The sequence below is a fragment of the Schistocerca cancellata genome, chromosome 5, assembly GCF_023864275.1.
Source record: "Schistocerca cancellata isolate TAMUIC-IGC-003103 chromosome 5, iqSchCanc2.1, whole genome shotgun sequence".
NCBI classification, from domain to species: Eukaryota; Metazoa; Arthropoda; class Insecta; order Orthoptera; family Acrididae; genus Schistocerca; species Schistocerca cancellata.
Genome location: NC_064630.1, coordinates 390,467,935 through 390,493,274, shown reverse-complemented (window position 1 = coordinate 390,493,274; position 25,340 = coordinate 390,467,935). Strand labels below are relative to the sequence as shown.

The window sequence follows — 25,340 nt, the reverse complement described above, 5'->3', positions numbered from 1 at the left end:
TTGATACACTACTGGCCATTAAAATTGCTACACCACGAAGATGACGTGCTACAGACGCTAAATTCAACCGACAGGAAGAAAATGCTGTGATATGCAAATGATTAGCTTTTCAGAGCATTCACACAAGGTTGGCGCCGGTGGCGACACCTTCAACATGCTGACGTGAGGAAAGTTTCCAACCGATTTCTCATACACAAACAGCAGTTGGCCGGCTTTGCCTGGTGAAACGTTGTTGTGATGCCTCGTGTAAGGAGGAGAAATGCGTACCATCACGTTTCCGATTTTGATAAGGATCGAATTTATAATTGCGTAGGCTTCCGCGGCCAGAGTCAGTCGACATAAAAGTTTTCTGGGTTTGGTACCGCGTCATAATGTAAAAACTGCTGCTGCTGCTATAGAAAAACCAACGTTTCGGCCACGATTGCAGCGGCCTTCTTCTGGGTCTGATGGTGCGTTCTAGCTTTTTTTTCCTTTATTGTTATTTTTAAACCTGTTTACAGGCAGGCCAGCAGCAGCATACTACGCCGCTCTTTGGCCTCAGAGAAACACAAGAGATACAAATGAAGACATTTAGAGAAAAAAACATGGTGGACATAGAAACGGAGACAAACACTTTTTAAAATACATGGAGCCGTTCACGGGCGTAGAGTCCAAGATAAAATTTGGTCAGACACCTGGACACATACATAGACGAAGAGTGTCACACGTGAACGTAGGTGCACAAAACGAATAACACTGAACCACTGCACAAAACGACGGCACACACAGAAATACGAGGCGTCGATCTCCAGCGCGCGAAAGTTCACTAACCGTGTACGAGTCTGGGGACCTGCCAAGAAAGGAAGAGGGGGGTGGGAGAGGGAGAGGGGAGAGCAGATGCCATGGGCAGGGGAGATAGGGGGAAGAGAGGAAGGGCGAGGGGTAGCCCAGGGGAAGAGGGGTGGAGGAAGGGGACAGGGGAAAAGGAAAGAGAAGGGAGGGAGGATGCCTAAAGGAAAGGACACAGGAAAGGGGGGGAGGATCAAAGTTGATAGGAGGGGTAGATGGCGGGGAGGAGGACATCATCAGGGAGGGGGAGCTGGTGGAAGCCACCTTGGGAGAGGGTAAGGAGGGTGCAGAGATGGAGACCGGGTGGGACGTGGGAATACAGGCGCGGCAGCGTGCGGGGGTGGGAGAGGATGGGTGAGACAAGCGGAGGATCGAGTTTGCGGGAGGTGTACAGGATCCATATCCTTTCAAGGAAAAGGAGGAGGTGGGGGAAGGGAATGAGATCGTACAGGATCCACGTGGGGGAGGGAAGACAGATGCAATAGGTGAGGCGGAGAGCATGGCGTTCAAGGATTTGGAGGGATTTATAAAAGGTAGGGGGGCGGAGATTCAGGCCGGATGGGCGTAACAAAGGATAGGGCGGATGAGGGATTTATAGGTGTGGAGGATGGTGGAGGGGTCCAGACCCCACATACGGCTGGAAAGGAGCCTGAGGAAACGGAGTCGGGAGCGTGCCTTTTTCTTGGATTGTCCGGAGATGGGGAGTCCAGGAGAGGCGACGGTCGAGGGTGACGACAAGGTACTTAAGGGTGGTAGTGAGGGCAATAGGACGGCCATAGATGGTGAGATAGAAATCATGGAGGCGGAAGGAAGGGGGGGTTTTGCCTACAATGATCGACTGGGTTTTGGAGGGATTGACCTTGAGCAACCACTGGTTGCACCAAGCTGTGAACCGGTCAAGAGGGGATTGGAGAAGGTGTTGGGAGCGCTGCAGGGTGGGGGCAAGGGCAAGGAAGGCGGTGTCATCGGCAAACTGGAGAAGGTGGACGGGGGGTGACGGCGGCGGCATGTCCGCCGTGTACAAAACGTACAGAAGGGGGGAGAGGATAGAGCCTTGGGGCACACCGGCAGAGGGGAAAAAGGTGTAGGAATCCGTGTTATGGATGGTGACGTAGGAAGGACGGTGGGAGAGAAAGGAGCCGATCAGACGGACGTAGTTAATGGGAAGGGCGAAGGTTTGGAGCTTGAAGAGGAGACCGGAATGCCATACGCGGTCATAAGCACATTCGAGGTCCAGGGAGAGGAAGATTGCGGAGCGACGGGAATTAAGCTGGTCGGATAGGAGATGAGTGAGGTGAAGGAGAAGGTCGTCTGAAGAGAAGGACGACCGAAAGCCACACCTAGCTATGCCGTGTCCTTTATATTTTGTTGTTAGTGTTCACAGCGCATGCCATTACGTCATAATTCTAAAAAGGTAGTTAGTTTCATTGGTCACTTAAGGAAGAAGGAGAGGGAACTTTATTTTAATAGGTTATTGCGGTGGAGGTACAACGTGACCTCTGTTTTCCATTGGCTCTTGTGTTAATGTACCATGATTGGTGGCCACCGTCGAATGAGAAGTTTGCTGCTGTTTACCAACTGCTGGACGTCGGCCGCGCGGCGGCAGTTACTTGCCGGTAGTGCTCGTACCTCGTGTAGACAGTGCGGTCTGTTGGGCTCTGATTGCTGGCAGCCAAGATGGGGCAAGCCTGAGTCCATCCTCCCTGTTCATGTTGTTAGGGTGTTTAAGTATTTCGATGGCCTCTCTGATTTTGCGTTTCGTCATAATTGGCTGCTTGGCCAACACACAGGCTTCGCTGAATTTTATTTTTTTTCCGCAGTCATGGTGAAGTTCTGCCACTGCGGATTTGTTGTGTTGCCCTAGACGAACATAACGCTCGTGCTCCCGAATGCGCGTTGCTATTGGCCTACCAGTCTCGCCGATGTATGCCTCTCCACATTCGCATTCCACCTTGTAAACATCCACATCCACATTGTCCTTGGTGGAGCCTAGCACGTCCTGGATCCTATGACCACTATACAAGACAGGCTGCAACCCAACGCGGCGAAGGTGTTTGCCTATTTAGTCAGTAACGTTTTTCACATAAGGTAAGCGTACTGTTGGCTGCAGTTTGTCTATTTCCTGCTTATCTTTCTTGCTTGTGTTCATCGACAAGGCTGTGGTTACCGACTTATGGCTGTAGCCATTGGCTAGGAACGTTGTACGTAATCTTTTAAGCTCAGGTGTGATGTTTTGAGCATCACTTAGGCGCTGCGCACGGATTGCCAAAGAGCGGATGACAGAGTTCTTCTGCGCTGGGTGGTGGTAGGATTGGTTGTGCAGATACCTGTCAGTATGTGTAGGCTTACGATATACTCTGTGCCCCAGTGTGCCCTCCGTTCTTCTGTACACGTCTAGAAATGGGATAGCATCATTCTTTTCCATTTCCAGCGTGAACTGTATCTTCCCGTGCATGTTGTTCAAACAATATCGTGGCCGAAACGTTGGTTTTTCTATAGCAGCAGCAGTTTTTACATTACGACGCGGTACCAAACCGGAAAACTTTTATGTCGAAAGATCGAATTGTTGCCTATCGCGATTGTCGTTTATCGTATCGCGACATTGCTGCTCGAAATCCAATGACTGTTAGCAGAATATGGAATCTGTGGATTCAGGAGGGTAATACGAAACGCCGTGCTGGATCCCAACGGCCTCGTATCACTAGCAGTCGAGATGACATGCATCTTATCCGCATGGCTGTAACGGATCGTGCAGCCACGTCTCGACCCCTGAGTCAACAGATGGGGACGTTTGCAAGACAACAACCATCTGCACGAACAGTTCGACGACGTTTGCAGCAGCATGGACTGTCAGCTCGGAGACCATGGCTCCAGTTACCCTTGACACTGCATCACAGACAGGAGCACTTGCGATGGTGTACTCAACGACGAACCTGGGTGCACGAATGGCAAGACGTCATTTTTTCGGATGAATCCAGGTTCTGTTTACAGCATCATGATGGTCGCATCCGTGTTTGGCGACATCGCGATGAACGCACATTGGAAGCGTGTATTCGTCATCGCCATACTGGCGTATCACCCGGCGTGATGGTGTGGATTGCCATTGGTCACACGTCTCGGTCACGTCTTGTTCGCATTGACGGCACTTTGAACAGTGGACGTTACATTTCAGATGTGTTACGACCCGTGGCTCTACCCTTCATTTGATCCCTGCGAATTCCTACATTTCAGCAGGATAATGCACGACCGCAATTTGCAGGTCCTGTACGGGCCTTTCTGGATAGAGAAAATGTTCGACTGCTGCCCTGGTCAGCACATTTCCAGATGTCTCACCAACTGAAAACGTCTGGTCAGTGGTGGCCGAGCAACTGGCTCGTCAGTAACTACTCTTGATGAACTGTAGTGTCGTGTTCCAGATGTCTCACCAACTGAAAACGTCTGGTCAATGGTGGCCGAGCAACTGGCTCGTCAGTCACTACTCTTGATGAACTGTGGTATTGTGTTGAAGCTGCATGGGCAACTGTACATGTACACGCCATCCAAGCTCTGTTTGACTCAATGCCCAGGCGTATCAAGGCCATTCTTACAGCCTGAGGTGCTTGTTCTGGGTACTGATTTCTCAGGATCTATGCACCCAAATTGCGTGAAAATGTAATCACATGTCAGTTCTAGTATAATATATTTGTCCAACGAATACCCGTTTATCATCTGCATTTCTTCTTGGAGTAGCAATTTCAATGGCCAGCAGTGTACATTGATGATGGTGGTGGTGATGGTGTACCCTGCACATGAGTACGTCCATAATCGTTAAATTCTACTTCTGCAAGTCCTCCAAGCTCCCATATGCATATGATGCATTTACCTTGAGCTCATAAATTAACTGATATCTTGAAACTCCCTGGCAGATTAATGTTGTCTGCCGGCATACGGTTTTAATCTGCCGGAAATTTTGAAAGCTACGCACACTTCGCTCCAGACTAAACATTCATTCAGCAAGCTAGTATCTTTTTCTTCCTCTAGTCCTCCTCTTTGCCCTTCCTTTTAGAGCATCCTTAACTACATAATCTGCTCTCACCCAGTCTCCTAGCCAGTTTCCTTTTCCTCCTCTTAATTGATTCCAGTATTTGTCTTTCTGTGTTCACGTTTTGTAATACGACACCATCCCTGACTTTACATTTTGCACCTTCCGTTCTTCTCTAGTTTTACATCTCGAAAGGCTATAATCAGTTCTGTTCTCTTCCGTTCAGCGTCCATGTTTCAGCACCACACAGGGCTACATCCATATAAAACACTTCACTAATCGTTCCTTATTTTTTACGAGGGTAATCCCAAAAGTAAGGTCTCCTATTTTTTTATAAGTACATAGACCTGTTTATTTCTACAATGGTTTACATCAGTTTACAGCTTGAGCATTTAGCTATTTTTCGGCATAATCACCGTTTCTGTCGATGCACTTTTGTAGACGCTGTGGCAGTTTTTGTATGCCCATCTCGTACCAGCTTGCCGCCATGCTGTTCAGAGAGTTATGAACCTCTTCTTTCACCTCGTCGTCGGAGCTGAATCGCTTTCCGGCCAAATGTTCTTTTAACATAGGGAACAGGTGACAGTCACTGGGCGCGAAGTCAGGACTATAGAGTGGGTGGGTGATTATGTTCCACTGAAACTGTTGCAGGAGAGCAACAGTTTGCCGAGCGACATGTGGGCGAGCGTTGTCATGGAGAAGGTGTACGCCCTTGCTCAGCTTTCCTCTTCTCCGGTTCTGAATTGCCCGTTCCAGTTTTTTCATAGTCTCACAGTACCTGTCAGCGTTAATTGTGGTCCCAGCGATTCAGCTCCGACATGCAACGTACCTTTCATAAGCATTTTAAATTTTAGCTGCGATATCCAGTTCCTGCTCGTGGAACAATATTGAACAGGAAAAAATCTTACGTGGAACTGCCAGTACATCGAATCGAAAGTAAGCAGGTCGTCAGAAAAACGCCAGAATTTCCGAGAACATCGAACGTGTGCTTAGCATAATAGGTTTGTTTATAAATAAATAATCTGCTACCAGTCACGATTTTTTCTTTATTTTATTATTCGCACGACGCGTTTCGAGAAATAATTCTCATTTTCAAGTGCGTTTTTATGTGTGTTAAGCCATTTCTTTTGATGTTGTCAGTGTGTGTGAGTCTGCTTCATTTTGTTGACTTTTACTGTAATACATAAGAAACGCGATTTTTAGTTGGGTATCAATTCTTTCTGTGAGGTTAGTGGCTAAGGTTTGAGAACAATTTGTACTTACAGTTTCCTAATGGTCCATTTGTGTAGAGTCTCACACACACTTAACATCTTACACAACTTGTACACTTTACACATCGAAAATATCTTATATAAACAAAACAGTTACAAAGATCTTCTTACATGTAGTTCACAGAGATAACATTATAGGTCTTCCACAGATTATGATATGTTTTTGTACAGAGGTTATTTATCTTAACAATTTGGCTTATGAATTACTTATATTGATTTTACAGTTGTGCTTATTTCTATGTTTTACTATTTTTATTTAAGTATATTATCGAAACATCTGAAGAAATTAACTGATTCACTTTCAAGTTTTTCATTTAATATTTTATCTTCGTATTTTCTGTGATGTGAATATATCTCCAGTTCTTCAAGCAAATCCATTTTATGTCCTTTATTTAGTCGGTGGAGTACTTTGACATTTTGCTCTATTTTTCCAATTGGGTGTCCTGTATTATGTATGTGTGTTGCTATTGCTGATGTAGTGTGTTTGTTGTGTGTGTATGCTCTAATGTGCTCTGTGTACTCTTACATGTAGTTCACAGAGATAACATTATAGGTCTTCCACAGATTGTGATATGTTTTTGTACAGAGGTTATTTATCTTAACAATTTGGCTTATGAATTACTTATATTGATTTTACAGTTGTGCTTATTTCTATGTTTTACTATTTTTATTTAAGTGTGTACACAGAGCACATTAGAGCATACACACACAACAAACACACTACATCAGCAATAGCAACACACATACATAATACAGGACACCCAATTGGAAAAATAGAGCAAAATGTCAAAGTACTCCACCGACTAAATAAAGGACATAAAATGGATTTGCTTGAAGAACTGGAGATATATTCACATCACAGAAAATACGAAGATAAAATATTAAATGAAAAACTTGAAAGTGAATCAGTTAATTTCTTCAGATGTTTCGATAATATACTTAAATAAAAATAGTAAAACATAGAAATAAGCACAACTGTAAAATCAATATAAGTAATTCATAAGCCAAATTGTTAAGATAAATAACCTCTGTACAAAAACATATCATAATCTGTGGAAGACCTATAATGTTATCTCTGTGAACTACATGTAAGAAGATCTTTGTAACTGTTTTGTTTATATAAGATATTTTCGATGTGTAAAGTGTACAAGTTGTGTAAGATGTTAAGTGTGTGTGAGACTCTACACAAATGGACCATTAGGAAACTGTAAGTACAAATTGTTCTCAAACCTTAGCCACTAACCTCACAGAAAGAATTGATACCCAACTAAAAATCGCGTTTCTTATGTATTACAGTAAAAGTCAACAAAATGAAGCAGACTCACACACACTGACAACATCAAAAGAAATGGCTTAACACACATAAAAACGCACTTGAAAATGAGAATTATTTCTCGAAACGCGTCGTGCGAATAATAAAATAAAGAAAAATCGTGACTGGTAGCAGATTATTTATTTATAAACAAACCTATTATATCTACAGTCGCAGGCTTTCAAAAACCATTTATAATGGATCTAATCAGTGTGCTTAGCAGTTTACACGCAAGCCCTCGTCGTTCGTTACGATAACTTAGTTTCAACAAAACAGTGCGACTTGTCAGTCATCCAACAAGACCCTGCAAATTCTCCGTGAAGCGTTGGGCAATCCCGTGATTATATATACATGGAGCTCGTTAGAACGAAATTACAATGAAATGAGTACCCTTAGCTGCATACAGGCGTTGAAAATGTGTACTGCGACCGGGACTCGAACCCGGGATCTCCTGCTTACATGGCAGATGCTTTATCTATCTCAGCCATCGAGGACACAGGGGATAGTGCGACTGCAGGGACTTACCTATGACACGCCTCCCGCGAGACCCACATTCGCAACTTATTGTCCCGCACTATATTCATAGTGCCCCTGCCCATCATACTCATTACCCGCGGCTTTACCGCCGATTCCCGTAAGAGTTCGGGCACTGTTTGTGCATCCGCACAGAAGAAGATGGTCAAATGTCCGGTGATCCTTAACTGGCGCTGTCTATATTTAGTGAAGAGTATCAAGTTTCATCCCATATAGCGGAGAAACAGTCCTATCGGAGCACAAAAAGACGAATATGCCTCTGTTTAAAAGTGAGATACCAGGTGCCTCATATATATCCTTCGGACATGTCCAAAACGCACGGAGAGGATAATTACTACAAAGAATAGTCGAAGAGTGAAGTCTATGGAAGAGGCTTGTCAGCAGAAGTGACAGGTTGGTGCGTCACCTGCTAAGGCAGCTAGGAGTAGTTAGCCTGACGCTGGCTGTAAGGAGCGGGAGAAAGACAAAAGTAGAGGAACAGACAAAAAAGACAAAGACTTACGGGTATAAAAGCAAAATTGTATAGTGAATAGTGGGCACAAAAACAAAAATGTTTTTTTTTTACATATTCATAATACATAACCTAAAATAAACTATACATATGGACTCTACTTTTCCTTTCCTAAAACAATTTAAATGTAAAAAACAGCACAGTGAAGTTTAACTCCAAATATCACAAAGAGGCAACTGAATACGATTCGTCACCCGCAGTGGTTGGGAATCGCGCGCTTGAGATGGGAAGCTTACATTAAATCTGCGGAGAAACACTCCTATCGGAGCACAAAAAGGCAAATATGCCTCTGTTTAAAAGACTCTGTCTGAAAAGTGAGATACCAGGTGCCTCATTCTACCTTCCTCAAGCTCCTTTAAAAAGCATCCCAAAAATTGTGGCATGCGAATATATTCACGCTCTTTTTAATACGCAACTCACCTCTCACTTCCACAACCTCCCCAAACTGTAACTCGCTCACGCCCATTAGACCAAAGCGGTAAGTCGCTCATACCCATCCACTCCCACTGTCCCATTCTCACTCACTCATTCAGCCCAAATCACTGTCATTAACTCTTTTGTCTCTGTACCTGACACTGTCACCTGTCTCACAGCCACAGTCTCCTTCGTTCTGCCCCACTACTACCCTATCCTCTCACTATCATTGTTTCCCTGCTGCTCTCTCTTACTGCTTCTATCTCATTCATTCCTTCCCACTACTGCTGTCTCGTCTCACTGTCACTGTCTCTCTTTTCCTCGTTGTCAGTACCATAGATTGTCTCTTATATTCACTGGCTCTCCCCCTCTTTATTCCTCTCCCACTGGAAATGTCTCCTTCAGTCTATTCCTAGGACAGCTCTGTCAATGTCAACTATGTTCCACTCACGTTTGTATCTCTCTCTGTCTCCCATACTGGCATTCTCTCCTTCGCTCTTTCTGTAGCACTGCTTCTGTCTACTATCTTCCAATAATTATTACTTTTCCATCTCTTTCCCTCCTCCTTGTCTCTCAGCCTGAAAAGCGCCAATATGCTCACATGCAAAAAGTTTTTGAAAAAACATTTTAAAGTTTCTGAGGAAGGTAGAATAAAGAAGCTGGTACCCTAGTTTTCAGTCAGCGTCATTTAAACAAGAGCATATTCGCCTTTTTTCGCTAGTTTCCTTATTTTACCTTTTACAGCAGGGCATGACACCCATATGAAAAGCACTTTACCTGTCAGTAAAACTGTGTTGGTTTACTTACATGAAACCGAAATATCGTAGAAACTGAGTAACACCTCAGACCGGATTTTAGGTGCACAAAAATTTTTCGTGTCCTACAGTACCACAACAGGGGGTTTTCAGAACCTTTCTGATGACAATGCTGGTACTTTACAGCACATTTCTCCGTGTTACGCTTTATAAACTACGTTTCCGCCTCACCCCAGATTTTACGTATACAAGTAAGGTAAGTTTGAACCTCCTTATCTCGGAAACGGATAAAGATGTCAAGAAAATTTTCAAGTTTTCTCGAGATCTGGCTCTTAAGTACATATCGTTAAAATTTCAACCGTTGGCTGCGCATATCCGTCTTGGAATGGTTCAAATGGCGCTGAGCACTATGGGACTTAACATCTATGGTCATCAGTCCCCTAGAACTTAGAACTACTTAAACCTAACTAACCTAAGGACAGCACACAACACCCAGCCATCACGAGGCAGAGAAAATCCCTGACCCCGCCGGGAATCGAACCCGGGAACCCGGGCGTGGGAAGCGAGAACGCTACCGCACGACCACGAGATGCGGGCCGTCTTGGAATCCGCGGCATGGTTTTGTTACCCAAAAACCATGTTTCGCGAACGTTTATCGACAAGATTTTTTTGTAGCAGAAAGATATCACTTGAAGATAAATGCCTGGAGAATTCACCTTTAAAATTTGAGAAATTTGCAGCGGTTAGTTATTTAGATATCCGCTGCTGACGACGAAAAGTTAATGAAAACCGATTTTTTCGGATCTTTTCAGGAACAGCCCATGAACCAAATTGTATCGCCACAATCCCCTTAAGGCGCACCGCAAATCACATCTAATGCAAAGGAACCAACCGATTTGCTTCATTTTCCTAAGCTGGACGAAGTGCTTAATATTCAAATTTTGGCCCTGTGCTGCAGGGTAGTTACTGTAAGACGATACTTCTGCACGAAATTCGTAATATTCAGATGTTGGCTCGGTACTGCAGTATAGTTACAGTAAGACGATCCTTATGTTGGGTGTATAAATTGTCCCTAAGATAAGGACTATCCATAACATTTAAGCCTACATTTCTATCACCAACAGAACCCGAGGTATGAGTCCCGGAAAAATCCTGTTTTTATGTGCAGCGTTTTGGAACATATTGGTAGCGCTTGCTGTCGCACGCGTACTAATGTATATGAGTGAAAATAATTGCTGCTTAAATTGTCTGTCAATTTCTGTTAGTAAAGTATAGTATTGAAATCTGTTTAAAGAGTAACATGAAATGTGTAATCTCCTTCATTTTCACATTTAGCAGTTGTTACGTTGTTCATTTCTTGGATAAGCAGTCATCACAAACGTGGTCTTGATATATCTTCACCAGTACATACAGCTTGATTGCAGGCAGAGGACACAACAAATGTGTATCAAAATTGTTTGTCTTTATCTACCTGCATCATAACTTCATTCATAAGTTCATTACTACGAGTAGGTAGTACTTTCAGTACGTCCGTAAACTAGTTATCGTAGGTAGTAATTTCCAGTACGTCAGTAAACTGGTCACTGTAATCTTCGTCACAGACATCATTAAAAATGCTGTGGACATCCAATACCTCCGATGTTGTGGTATTTTCTCTTCGCTTTTGGTATTAGTTTTCTTATTTTTGGCTGCTCAGTAAAGCAGTCAAATACAGGTTTCCCATTCTTGTTTTTCTACGCAGTCTGTTGTTGCTTTTCATTCCTTAGTTTCTTCTTCCAGCTTCTTTTTCAAAAGGGGGGGGGGGGAGCATACACTATTACCCCATTCTGTCATTACATACTAAAACGATCACAATGTGTATGCTAAAATGTTACATGTTGCATGTTAAATGTTACAGGTTTCGATACAATTTTCAGGTGGGAGGAAATTATTAATCTTATCTTCTTATTTCCTGTCTGCCGAAAATAACAAAAAACTGGCTTGTGTTATTTGCCTCAAACTCATGCATTTCACAGCTCAAGTGGTGCCTGTGTTCTTGTTCCTTTTTGCTACTTACGGGGACCAGAACAGGGTGGCATTAGTCGGAAGTCACATATTTATCGCAAGCTTCAAATATGGAGCATAGTTTAAGGTGCTTTGGGGAAGAAGCAGACAGACCAAGAAGCTGCTAATTTGTTTAAAATACGTGATACGAGTCTCAGTCCTAGGTAAGTACGATCGTTACAACTGTTCTCGAGTGGCTTTTAGGCGCCTTAAGTCGTTCTCCACATTAATTCTTGGCTGCTTTCCAATCTTGCCTCAAATGCTCGATCCATATTCTCTTACGAATACAATTTGCATTTAAACGAACCAAGAGATGGCACAGCTGTATCGCCCCTAGAATTACATTAGCGTGCCATATTGAGCGTCTCTCTAGCAGCGTTTAACAGTAATAAGATTCCCTCTAGCGAGCAGCGGAAATCGTTCCTCAAGGAAGCGTAGTCCGGTATTGCTGTTATCTTCAGCCGCGCGATCAGGAAATTTGCTGATGGCCGCATATCCAGTCAGCGATATTCAACCCTGAGACATAAGGAGCAGTAGAGTCAATTTATAACGTTTCTTAAATTATTAGACAAGATCTTTGATACCTCCGTTTCCGCTTAAATTCAAACAGTGAGCAGTATTTGCAAAGAGATTTTATTACCCCGTCGCAGTATTTTCCTTGCTGATGTCAGACAGGCAATCGTACTAAGTAGAACGCTATAATGCTACAGACTGTGAAGCAGCTAATTCGTTGCGAGCTATAGACAAGTTGGGCTTTCTGGTTTAGAGCAGCTGATGGTAAAAGTAAGCGCCGAGTATACTATCTAAAGTTACATCAGTTCTGTAATTTCATACTTAAAATTCATATTAAAATAATGAACTTCAAGCAAATAAAATAAGAGGAGGACACCTAACCTCAAAATTAAAGAAATAAAACAGAAAAGATTTCTCTTTCTTTCCCCTTTCGGAAACCTTCATTGCAGAAGACTGCAGGTGCTGCAAGAAAAACGGAAAACCAACTGTTGAAACAAAACTTGCAGTCAGTGAAAGAAGGCACCTGTTAGTGAAGGTGAACAACTTTTTTAGTACAGAAGAGGAAGAAAAATACAGGGCGGTCATTTGGCGTGTGTTGCAGTTTGGATGTGGAGACTGGACACTGTTGATGACAGAATGCGCTTACATGAAAATATGCCGTTTAAAACGATGAGGAAGACTAAATGGACAGAAAATATACGCAATCAAAATGTTTTGAAACAAATCATGAACTCAGACATTTCAAAGCAGTTATTCGAGAATGGGAAACGAAACTTTTTCAGCATTAGACACAGCCAGATTTTTTTTTATAAATACAGGGTGATTTAGTTAGGCAGTTCACCTTTAATATATGTAGAACCATTTAAGATGTCTGTTTTCACCCGAATGAACTGTAGAAACGTCCTCACAAAATGACACATGATCTCTTTTCACAACTGTTTTATTTACAAATATAAACTTCGCTTTTGCAAATGGAAATATGATAATTTTTGCCTGTAGTATCGTGGCTCTAAAAGAGACAGATTTAGTGGTGCAACACTCTTTAAAATCCAATTACTTGTTTCGGAGTAATTAAAGTGTTTAGGACTTACGATTCACACGTTATGAACATTAAACTGATTTCTCTCTTACGCGGAAGTTTGCGATTTTATACCCAAATAAGAAGGTGTCTTGAGTTTAAGCCTGCTCGTTCGCCCTCTCCTTGACAAGGCAGTTCGCAGAGTGAGAGCGACTCCTTAAACTGGAAGTCTTTGGCCAACGTAGCTGTTGATTTTCATTCAGATTGTAGGCATTGGCTGGGATCGAAATTGGGACGCGACACATTCGAAGTAGCGGGCAACGACTAAAAGTTGTAGTTATTGGTCCTTTCTATTTGAGAAGCGTAATAATTGAAAATGGCCCAAGTAAATGGAACATAAAATGCAGAAACGTTATACCAAGAACAGCGTCTCTAAAAAGTTCTGTGTGGATCCACAGTCTCAAAAATGGTTCAAATGGCTCTGAGCACTATGGGACTTAACATCTATGGTCATCAGTCCCCTAGAACTTAGAACTACTTAAACCTAACTAACCTAAGGACATCACAAACATCCATGCCCGAGGCAGGATTCGAACCTGCGACCTCCACAGTCTCGACGCAATTTCAGAGTGCTAAAACCATTTTAGGTAAAGGTATTAAACAACAACACGATGTGTCCTATCACTTTGACTGGTATGAACATTGTAACTATAAAAAACGCGGGAACAGGCAACGCTGAAACAAAGCGTTTATACTGCGACATTTTAGTATAGGTCAGTGAATACCAGTACAGAGAATTAAAGTCGTCTGGTCACAGCACCAGCGCAACAGGTGTCTTGTCATTATCGTTAGTAAAATAACTACTCAGTGTGTCTTAAAATTGCTTAGACGAAGTATGAAGATTTTAGCCGTGTATGTATATGAGGGTGTGTGTGTGTGTGTGTGTGTGTGTGTCTGAGAGAGAGAGAGAGAGAGAGAGAGAGGGGGGGGGGGGGAAGAGGGAGAGGAGCGGGAGAGTACTTGTTCCATGCAGCACGACATATTTTCTGTGTAAGAAATTTCACCGATGCAACTACAGGAAGTATCACAATTAATGGCGTAAACGCTCACAGTTGAAAGAATGTGATACTAAAAGCAAAAAAGTCTCAGTAAACATGGGCCTTAAAACAAATACCATGAGAGTTATGAGCACTTCTTTATCTTAGATACCGTCAAATCAATCTCTTCCACTGTAAGCCTCTGCTTTCTGAATTTTGAAAGGTGATACTGTGGACCAAAGCAAGGAAAAATGTCAGGTAACAGAGGTTCTAAAGTGTCTATCTTAATCAGAACCGTGCATAGATTTCATGGGCCCCTAGACAAACTTTTGTGAAGCCTCCCAAGCCTTCCCATCCCATAGGAGTTCATTATCACAAACATTCATTCTTCAGTACGTTGTTTTACACGAGGGCTGTAAATAAATGTTGCCTGCAAGATTTACAGTCAATAATTTATCTATTAATTGAATGTACGATATTTCAATAGGTACAAATACTAGTACACACACTAATGATCATCATCATCATCATTTAAGACTGATTATGCCTTTCAGCGTTCAGTCTGGAGCATAGCCCCCCTTATACAGTTCCTCCATGATCCCCTATTCAGTGCTAACATTGGTGCCTCTTCTGATGTTAAACCTATTACTTCAAAATCATTCTTAACCGAATCCAGGTACCTTCTCCTCGGTCTGCCCCGACTCCTCCTACCCTCTACTGCTGAATCCATGAGTCTCTTGGGTAACCTTGCTTCTCCCATGCGTGTAACATGACCCCACCATCTAAGCCTGTTCGCCCTGACTGCTACGTCTATTGAGTTCATTCCCAGTTTTTCTTTGATTTCCTCATTGTGGACACCCTCCTGCCATTGTTCCCATCTACTAGTACCTGCAATCATCCTAGCTACTTTCATATCCGTAACCTCAACCTTGTTGATAAGGTAACCTGAATCCACCCAGCTTTCGCTCCCATACAACAAAGTTGGTCGAAAGATTGAACGGTGCACAGATAACTTAGTCTTGGTACTGACTTCCTTCTTGCAGAAGAGAGTAGATCGTAGCTGAGCGCTCACTGCATTAGCTTTGCTACACCTCGCTTCCAGTTCTTTCACTATGTTGCCATCCTGTGAGAATATGCATCCTAAGTACTTGAAACCGTCCACCTGTTCTAACTTTGTTCCTCCTATTTGGCACTCAATCCGTTTATATTTCTTTCCCACTGACATTACTTTCGTTTTGGAGATGCTAATCTTCATACCATAGTCCTTACATTTTTGATCTAGCTCTGAAATATTACTTTGCAAACTTTCAATCGAATCTGCCATCACAACTAAGTCATCCGCATATGCAAGACTGCTTATTTTGTGTTCACATATCTTAAACTCACCCAGCCAGTCTATTGTTTTCAACATATGATCCATAAATAATATGAACAACAGTGGAGACAGGTTGCAGCCTTGTCTTACCCCTGAAACTACTCTGAACCATGAACTCAATTTACCGTCAACTCTAACTGCTGCCTGACTATCCATGTAAAGACCTTTAATTGCTTGCAAAAGTTTGCCTCCTATTCCATAATCTTGTAGAACAGACAATAACTTCCTCCTAGGAACCCGGTCATATGCCTTTTCTAGATCTATAAAGCATAGGTACAATTCCCTGTTCCACTCATAACACTTCTCCATTATTTGCCGTAAGCTAAAGATCTGGTCCTGACAACCTCTAAGAGGCCTAAACCCACACTGATTTTCATCCAATTGATCCTCAACTAATACTCGCACTTTCGTTTCAACAATACCTGAGAAGATTTTACCCACAACGCTGATTAAAGAGATACCTCTGTAGTTGTTACAATCTTTTCTGTTTCCATGTTTAAAGATTGGTGTGATTACTGCTTTTGTCCAGTCTGATGGAACCTGTCCCAACTCCCAGGCCATTTCAATTATCCTGTGTAGCCATTTAAGACCTGCCATTCCACTGTATTTGATGAGTTCCGACTTAATTTCATCCGCCCCAGCCGCTTTATTGCACTGCAATCTATTGACCATTTTTTCCACTTCCTCAAATGTGATCCTATTTCCTCATCATTCCTATCCCATTAAACTTCGAAATCTGAAACATTACTGATCGCATTTTCACCTACATTGAGCAACTCTTCAAAATATTCCCTCCATCTGCCCAAGGCATCCACAAGATTCACCAGCAGTTTTCCTGACCTGTCCAAAATACTTGTCATTTCCTTCTTACCTCCCTTTCGAAGCCTGCTAATTACACTCCAGAATGGTTTTCCAGCAGCTTGACCCATAGTCTCCAACCTGTTTCCAAAGTCTTCCCATGATTTCTTCTTGGATGCTGCAATTATCTGTTTGGCTTTGTTTCTTTCTCCAACATAACTTTCTCTGTCTACCTGGGTTCTGGTATGTAGCCATTTTTGATACGCCTTCTTTTTCCTTTTACAGGCTGCCTTGACTGTATCATTCCACCAAGCTGTTTGCTTCATCCTACTTTTACACACTACCGTTCCAAGACATTCTTTAGCCACTTCTAGTATTGTGTCCCTGTACCTTGTCCATTCCTTTTCCAATGACTGTAATTGACTACATTCAACTAACTGGTACCTTTCTGAGATCGCTGTTATGTACATGTGCCTGATTTCCTTATCCTGAAGTTGCTCCACTCTTATCCTCCTACATATGGACCTGACCTCCTGCACTTTCGGCCTCACAATCCCAATTTCATTGCAGATTAGCACTGCACTTAGGTTAGTTAGGTTTAAGTAATTCTAATTCTAGGGGACTGATGACCTTAGATGTTAAGTCCCATAGGGCTTAGAGCCATTTTTGAAAAAAGAACGACAGCTTTACGCTCAGTGAGGTTGAAAGGCTGACAAAAGAAGCCACTGAGAATGTTGCACGACTGGAATGGTCTTGAGTTGCCAGCATACCAAGAAGGTAGTTGAGGAGACATTGAATCATGATGGACTGTCACGAGATTTGAGGAATACGTAACTTCTCTTGTTGCCAGGTTGAAATATGCTTCTTCGCCAAAACACAGAAGAGTATAGAAATATTCATCTCACTAACATTCTAATGCAGTTGAAGTTGTGACAGACTCTTGAAATATTGTATTATTAAACTAACAACTTAATGCAAGTCAGGTCGACAGTATGAAAGAGCCCATTTTCAGTATAAAAATAAACTTTCAACTTCTTCACTTATATTGCCCTCGTTTCACCAGCTATCGATGGTCCTCAAAAATTATTACATTGAAAGGATCTGTAGTCGTTTGAATATCGCGGTAGATATGAAAGTTTCGCATATTAAACATAAGGCAAAAAACAGCCGTTTTTGCTCCCCATAATTCGCCAGAAACTTGTTTCGATATGTACCATTTATGAGATACGCGGAATTTATGAATATTTCATATATGGCTCTGAGCACTATGGGACTCAACTGCTGAGGTCATAAGTCCCCTAGAACTTAGAACTACTTAAACCTAACTAACCTAAGGACATCACACACATCCATGCCCGAGGCAGGATTCGAACCTGCGACCGTAGCGGTCGCGCGGTTCCAGACTGTAGCGCCTATAACCGCTCGGCCACTTCGGCCGGCGTTTGTTTACTGATGCACGAATTCGTGACGGAGCGCTTTGCATAAACCCCATTTTTTCGAGTTTGGAAACAGACAGCGAGATCTTTCCAAGTTTAAATAATAATTCAATATATTATCTACATTTAATACAGCAACATGTAGCCTAACAAGCATCAAAACACGAATTCATAGCGGTAACTATTTTTCGTGCAGTATTTTACCTACTACCGAAATATCAGAATAACTATCATCATTAACGAAATGATAGGCGGTTCATCATGAAGCCGACGAATTAAACTATAAGCTGTGCGGGAATGAGAGTTTATTACCGAATAGTTTCATTAAAATCGTTTGAGAAAGGTGGCAGATAGGCGGGCTTACGCGGCTTGCTATTCACGCAGTCCAGCAAGCCTGCCAGCTTCCGCGGCGAGTAGGCCTAGCAATACACTGCGGTCACCTGCTGACGCCCCCAGCACACGTTGGCATCTACGCTTCCCTCCACTCGCTCCCTACTGAACTGTCAGAAGCCGCAACTTCTTTTAAACGCACTGTAGTGTTACAGTGCTGAAGGCAACACTGCAGAACTTGTTCCATTGCTGCGTCAGAGACTGCTGGTCGACCCTGACCCGGCATCCTATGTGATACACAGCCAGTTCCGGTGAAACTATTGTACCAATTAATAACAGCCTCTCTTTGGTGGCTTGTTATATTTACGAGGGTCGTCCGGAAGTAATACCTCCCACTTTTATTCATGGAAACTAAGGAGGTACATAAATCACAACAGCACAGCTAAATAGAGCAATATTTCAGCTAAGGACTGTTATTTTTCCACAAAGTCACCACCATTCGTTATGCACTTTTGCCATCGATGAACCAGAGCCCTCCATGTCACGCTTGTAAGAATCGGAAATAGCTGAGGCTAACCACTTTCTTACAGCTTTGACAACAGTATGCGGGTCCTGAAAATATTCGCCACGTGGTCCATCTTTCAGAGGCCCAAAGAGACGGAAGTCTGAAGGCGCTAAATCGGGACTGTACGATGGATGTGGTGGGACAGTCCAGCCGAATTTTGCAGTGAGTTGCGTGGTAGCAAAATTGGTGTGGGGCCTGGCGCTATCATGTTGCAGGTGAAAGTTGGTCATCTTCTATGGCCTTACCATGGAAATTCTGGCTTTGAGCTTAGTCAGTGTCGTCTTGTAGCGTGTTGAACTGACATTTTCTCCAGGCTCCAGGACATTCAAAAGGACCATACCCTCGCTATACCAGAAGATTGTGCACATCACTTTACCAGCAGATGGCTGTATCTTGAATTTATTCTTTGACAGAGAATTCGCATGTCGCCATTCCATTAACTGTAGTAGTGGTGGCACGAAGTCTCATCCCCGGTGACGATGCTACTCAGAAAATTGTCATCTCCAGCTTCATTATGGTCCAGCAGGTCCAGATAAATTTCCATTCGGTGAGTTTTTAGTTCTTCTGTAAGCATCAGCGGGACCCACCTGGCACGAACTTTGCAATAACCGAGATGGTTCAAATGGTTCTGAGCACTAAGGGACTTAACATCAGTGGTCATCAGTCCCCTAAAAGTTAGAACTACTTAAACCTAACTAACCTAAGGACATCACACACATCCATGCCCGAGGCAGGATTCGAACCTCCGACCATGGCGGTCACGCGGTCCCAGACTGAAGCGCCTAGAAGCGCAAGGCCACACCGGCCGGCAATAACCGATATGTTCAAAACATTGTTTCCAAGGCATTACCGCCGACATTCAGCTTTGCACACAATTCTTTGGTATCATCAGCCGATCAGCGCCGAGGATCTGATCAAGACGCTCTTCATTCCGAGGGATAACAGCTGTGCAGGGTTGTGTGGGCTTGTCATGCACACCCTTTTCAGCAGCTTGAAAATTCGGTAACCATTGCCTCATATTGCTCGCGTCTGTTGTATCGTCTCCATACACCTTTAGCAAGCGTCGATGCATTTCAGTCAGCGCAATTTCTTCAGCAGTGAGGAATTCAATCACACATCGCTGTTTCATAAGCGCGCCCGTATCAGACTCCATTTTAGAACACTCCTCTGGTGTCGCCAGCTACCGCAGAACAGCGAGATCTCCTGCAAATGAAAGAGGAAGGTTCAAACCTTAGTAATCCACCAACGACATCTGGCGCAGCCATCCAAAGTTACCACCAAAAAAATAGGAGGCATTAATTTCGGAACGACCATTGTAGTTCTGAATTGCCTGCACACTGTAGTAGAGGATTGGGATTCATGGAACCATTAACAACAGTGCTCTCGCTCTGCACCGTTACACGACTCCATGTTGACTGTTCGAATAAGACATTCGCACGTGCCACCTAGCGGGAATGTCGGGAAGCAACAGTGTTAGGCGGGAATAAAATGTGTAAATATAACACAGAGTGTGCTGTATCGAACATTTCTGTAAGTTACGTACCCTGAACTGTAGATTAAAACTGAAGATACTGCAAAAAGGTGGGAATTTAAGGAGATGGGACCTGGATAAACTGACTAAACCAGAGGTTGTACAGAGTTTCAGGGAGAGCATAAGGGAACAATTGACAGGAATGGGAGGAAGAAATACAGTAGAAAAACAATGGGCAGCTTTGAGGTATGAAGTAGTGAAGGCAGCAGAGGATCAAGTAGGTAAAAAGGGCTAGTAGTAATCCTTGGGTAACAGAAGAAATATTTAATTTCGTTGATGAAAGGAGAAAATACAAAAATGCAGTATATGAAGCAGGCAAAACGGAATACAAACGTCTCAAAAATGAGATCGACAGGAAATGCAAAATGGCTAAGCAGGGATGGCTAGATGACAAATGTAAGGATGTAGAGGTTTATGTCACTAGCGGTAAGATAGATACTGCCTACAGGAAAATTAAACAGACCTTTGGAGAAAAGAGAACCACTTGCATGAATATCAAGAGCTCAGATGGAAACTCAGTTCTAAGCAAAGAAGGGAAAGCAGAAAGGTGGAAGGAGTATATAGAGGGTCTATACAACGGCAATGTACTTGAGGACAATATTATGGAAATGGTAGAGGATGTAGATGGAGATGAAATGGGAGATATGATACTGCGCGAAGAGTTTGACAGAGCACTGAAAGACCTGAGTCGAAACAAGGCCCCGGGAGTAGACAACATTCCATTAGAATTACTGACAGCCTTGGGAGAGCCAGTCGTGACAAAACTATACCATCTGGTGAGCAAGATGTATGAGACAGGCGAAATACCCTCAGACTTCAAGAACAATACAATAATTCCAATCCCAAAGAAAGCAGTTGTTGACGGATGTGAAAATTACCGAACTATCAGTTTAATAAGTGACGGCTGCAAAATACTAACGCGAATTCTTTACAGACGAATGGAAAAACTGGTAGAAGCTGACCTCGGGGAGGATCAGTTTGGATTCCGTAGAAATATTGGAACACGTGAGGCAGTACTGACCCTACGACGTATCTTAAAAGAAAAATTAAGGAAAGGCAAACCTACACATCTAGCATTTGTAGACTTAGAGAAAGCTTTTGACAATGTTGACTGGAATACTCTCTTTCAAATTCTGAAGGTGGCAGGAGTAAAATACAGGTAGCGAAAGGTTATTTACAATTTGTTGGGTTGGGTTGTTTTGGGGAAGGGGACCAGACAGCGAGGTCATCGGTGTCATCGGATTAGGGAAGGAAGTCGGCTGTGCCCTTTGAAAGGAACCTTCCCGGCATTTGCCTGGAGCGATTTAGGGAAATCACGGAAAATCTAAATCAGGATAGCCGGACGCGGGATTGAACCGTCGTCCTCCCGAATGGAGTCCAGTGTGCTACCACTGCGCCACCCCGCTCGGTTTTACAATTTGTACAGAAACCAGATGGCAGTTATAAGAGTCGAGGGACATGAAAGGGAAGCAGTGGTTGGGAAGGGAGTGAGACAGGGTTGTAGCCTATCCCCGATGTTATTCAATCCGTATATTGAGCTGGCAGTAAAGGAAACAAAAGAAAAATTCGGAGTAGGTATTAAAATCCATGGAGAAGAAATAAAAACTTTCAGGTTCGCCGATGGCATTGCAATTCTGTCAGAGACAGCAAATGACTTGGAAGAGCATTTGAATGGAATGGACAGTGTCTTGAAAGGAGGATGTAAGATGAACATCAACAAAAGCAAAACGAGGATAATGGAATGTAGTCGAATTAAGTCGGGCGCTGCTGAAGAAATTAGATTAGGAAATGAGACACGTAAAGTAGTAAAGGAGTGAAGATTAGGTGCGTAGATCACATAACTAATGAGGAGGTATTGAATAGAATTGGGGAGAAGAGGAGGACATGTTCTGAGGCATCAAGGGATCACCAATTTAGTATTGGAGTGCAGTGTGGGTGGTAAAAATCGTAGAGGGAGACCAAGAGATGAATACACTAAGCAGATTCAGAAGGATGTAGGTTGCAGTAGGTACTGGGAGATGAAGAAGCTTGCACAGGATAGAGTAGCATGGAGGGCTACATGAAACCAGTCTCAGGACTGAACACCACAACAAGAACAACAATGTACCCTTTTCACAATAATAGTTACTTTTGTGTAATTAATTTATAAACGCCCTGTAATGAGCCTGCCGGTGTCCCTGTGTGTCTGCACAGTGGAGGCGGTGTCGCCGCTGACGGTGAGCGCGTCCGGCTACTGCGTGGCGCTGTACGACTACGAGGCGACGTGCGAGGACGAGCTGACGTTCAGCGAGGGCCAGGTGATCCGCGTGCTCAGCAAGGAGCCGCACAGCGTCGACGACGGCTGGTGGGCCGGCGAGATCGCCGGCACGGGCCACGTCGGCCTCTTCCCCTCGCTCGTCGTCGAGGAATGCCGCGAGGACGGCGAGCCGCTCACGCCGCCGGTCAGTACCCTACCCACCACCACACTGCAACGCACCGCGTCACGTCACAGCACCTGTCCTCACACCCCCCCCTTTTTTATTTATTTATTTTGGCTTTGGATTACAAGGAGAATACAGCCAACAACGGTTATAAAAATGCCAAAGAAACGCAATGGCAAAAAAGGACAATAGCACAAAATTACGAAGTTAGCTTAGACACACACTCTTAAAGTAAAATAAAAGCTCAATTAGACAAACACCAGACAACCGGCGGCAGTGATGACAATAACATTGGACCAGAATTACAAACAGCACTATACAGCAACATAATAGTAAAAGAAAAAAACATAAAAGGACGTACACCGTACATCATGCAACAAGTACAACAATAACTGAAGAACTAAATTGCAAGTAACATCGTACACTGAACAGCCTAAGAAACTGGTACATCTACCTAATATCGCGTAGGGCCCCTCGCGAGCACGCAGAAGTGCCGCAACACAACGTGGCTTGGACTCAAATAATGTCTGAAGTTGTTCTGGGAGAAGTTGACCCCGCGAATCTCTGCAGTACTGTTCGTAAAACCGTAAGACTACGACGGGATGGAGATCTCGTCCGAACAGCACGTTGCAAGGCATCCCAGATATGCTCAATAGCCGGCCGGAGTGGCCGAGCGGTTCTAGGCGCTTCAGTCTGTATAGTGTTGCTGTATAGTGCTGTTTGTAATTCTGGTCCAATGTTATTGTCATCACTGCCGCCGGTTGTCTGGTGTTTGTCTAATTGAGCTTTTATTTTACTTCAAGAGTGTGTGTCTAAGCTAACTTCGTAATTTTGTGCTATTGTCCTACTGCAACCTCCAGTCTGGAACCGCGCGACCGCTACGGTCGCAGGTTCGAATCCTGCCTCGGGCATGGATGTGTGTGATGTCCTTAGGTTAGTTAGGTTTAAGTAGTTCTAAGTTCTAGGGGACTGATGACCTCAGATGTTAAGTCCCATAGTGCTCAGAGCCATTTGAACCATATGCTCAATAATGTTCACTCTTGGGGAGTTTGATGGCCAGCGGAAATATTTAAACACAGAAGAGTGTTCCTGGAGCCACTATGTAGCAATTCTGGACATGTGGGGTGTCGCATTGTCCTAGTGGAATTTCCGAAGTCCGTAGGAATGCACAATGGACATGAATGGAGGCAGGTGATCAGACAGAATGCATACGTATGTCACTTCTTAGAATTGTATCTAGATATATCAGGGGTCTCATATCACTCCAACTCCACACGCCCCACACCATTACAGAGCCTCCACCAGCTTGAACAGTCCCCTGCTGACAGCCAGGGTCCATCCGAATGAGGTTGTCTCCAGACCCGTACATGTCCATCCGCTCGATACAATTTGAAACGAGACTCGTCCAACTACGTAAGATGTTTCCAGTAATCAACAGTCCAATGTCGGCGTTGACAGGCCCAGGCGAGGCGTAAAGCTTTGTGTCGTGCAGATATCAAGGGTATACGAGTGGGCCTTCGACGATAATGTTTCGTTGATTGGTTCCCATGCTTACACTTGTTGATGGCACAGCATTGAAATCTGCAGCAATTTCCACTGTTGTCACGTTGAACGATTCTCTTCAGTCGAAGTTGCTCCCGTTCTAGCTTGATCTTTTTCCTGTCACAGCGATGTCGGAGATTTGACGTTTTACCTCATTCGTGATATTCACGGCACACTCGTAAATTGGTCAAACGGTAAAATTCCCACTTCATCGCTATCTCGGAGATGCTGTGTCCTATCGCTCGTGCGCCGAATGTAACACCACGTTCAAGTTCACTTAAATCTTGATAATTTGCTATTGTACCAGTAGTAAGCTATCTAACAACTGTGCCAGACACTCGTTTTATGTAGGCGTTGCCGAACGCAGAGCCTATATTGCCTGTTTATGTATCATTGTATTTGAATACGCATGTCTACACCAGTTTATTTGGCGTTCAGTGTATGACAATGTCAGAAGTATAGCATACGTACTGAAAGAAAAGGAAAACCGAAAATGACAAACACACTACAACTAACGGTATGTAGAGTAGTGCCAGTAGAACAGTGACATAAAATGCACAAAAAAGCAATAATGAAAATTTAATGTACAAATAGAGGTCTATATGAAAATTGAAACAGGAAGCTACGCACCCGATTACGAACCGAGTGATGCCATGTGAAAATGTGGACCACGGCAGCTCATAAATTAAAAATGCATGCCTGTGTATTTCAAATAATCTGTGAATAAGTTTTACTTTTCTGTTCCCTTCATCTGTTTTCTCGTCCCTTCCCCTTCACTGCGCATGACACGGGCGATGCAAACGATAGATCTACGAGGGTTGAAAATTTAATAGTGACATCTACACTGGCAACACAATGAAAATATCACTTTTTCGAAATCCCCCAATTGTCTCCCAATACGACGCAGAAGTTTCAGATTTGGGTCAAATGTGCCTACAACCTTCCTCTGTAATAGGATGTCAAATTAAACACCTTCCAGCTTCTAGTTTCCACCCTTATTAACAACCAGTTTCAGAGTTTTATGTGTAGGAGGAATCTACCTCTGTTGGGTTAAAAACAGCGGCCAGCAATACTGGTAATAGCAGA

General features: G+C 43.5%; 1 protein-coding gene across 1 annotated transcript in view; it reads left to right on the top strand.

Annotated features, from left to right (window-relative positions):
• The window catches only part of LOC126188560 (protein nervous wreck), a 724,305-nt gene that overhangs the window by 667,414 nt on the left and 31,551 nt on the right, over positions 1–25,340 (top strand). Inside the window, exon 17 of the mRNA XM_049930159.1 lies at positions 22,486–22,733. Within this exon, the coding sequence (XP_049786116.1) occupies positions 22,486–22,733 (248 nt within the window). The remainder of the gene's footprint in view (positions 1–22,485; positions 22,734–25,340) is intronic.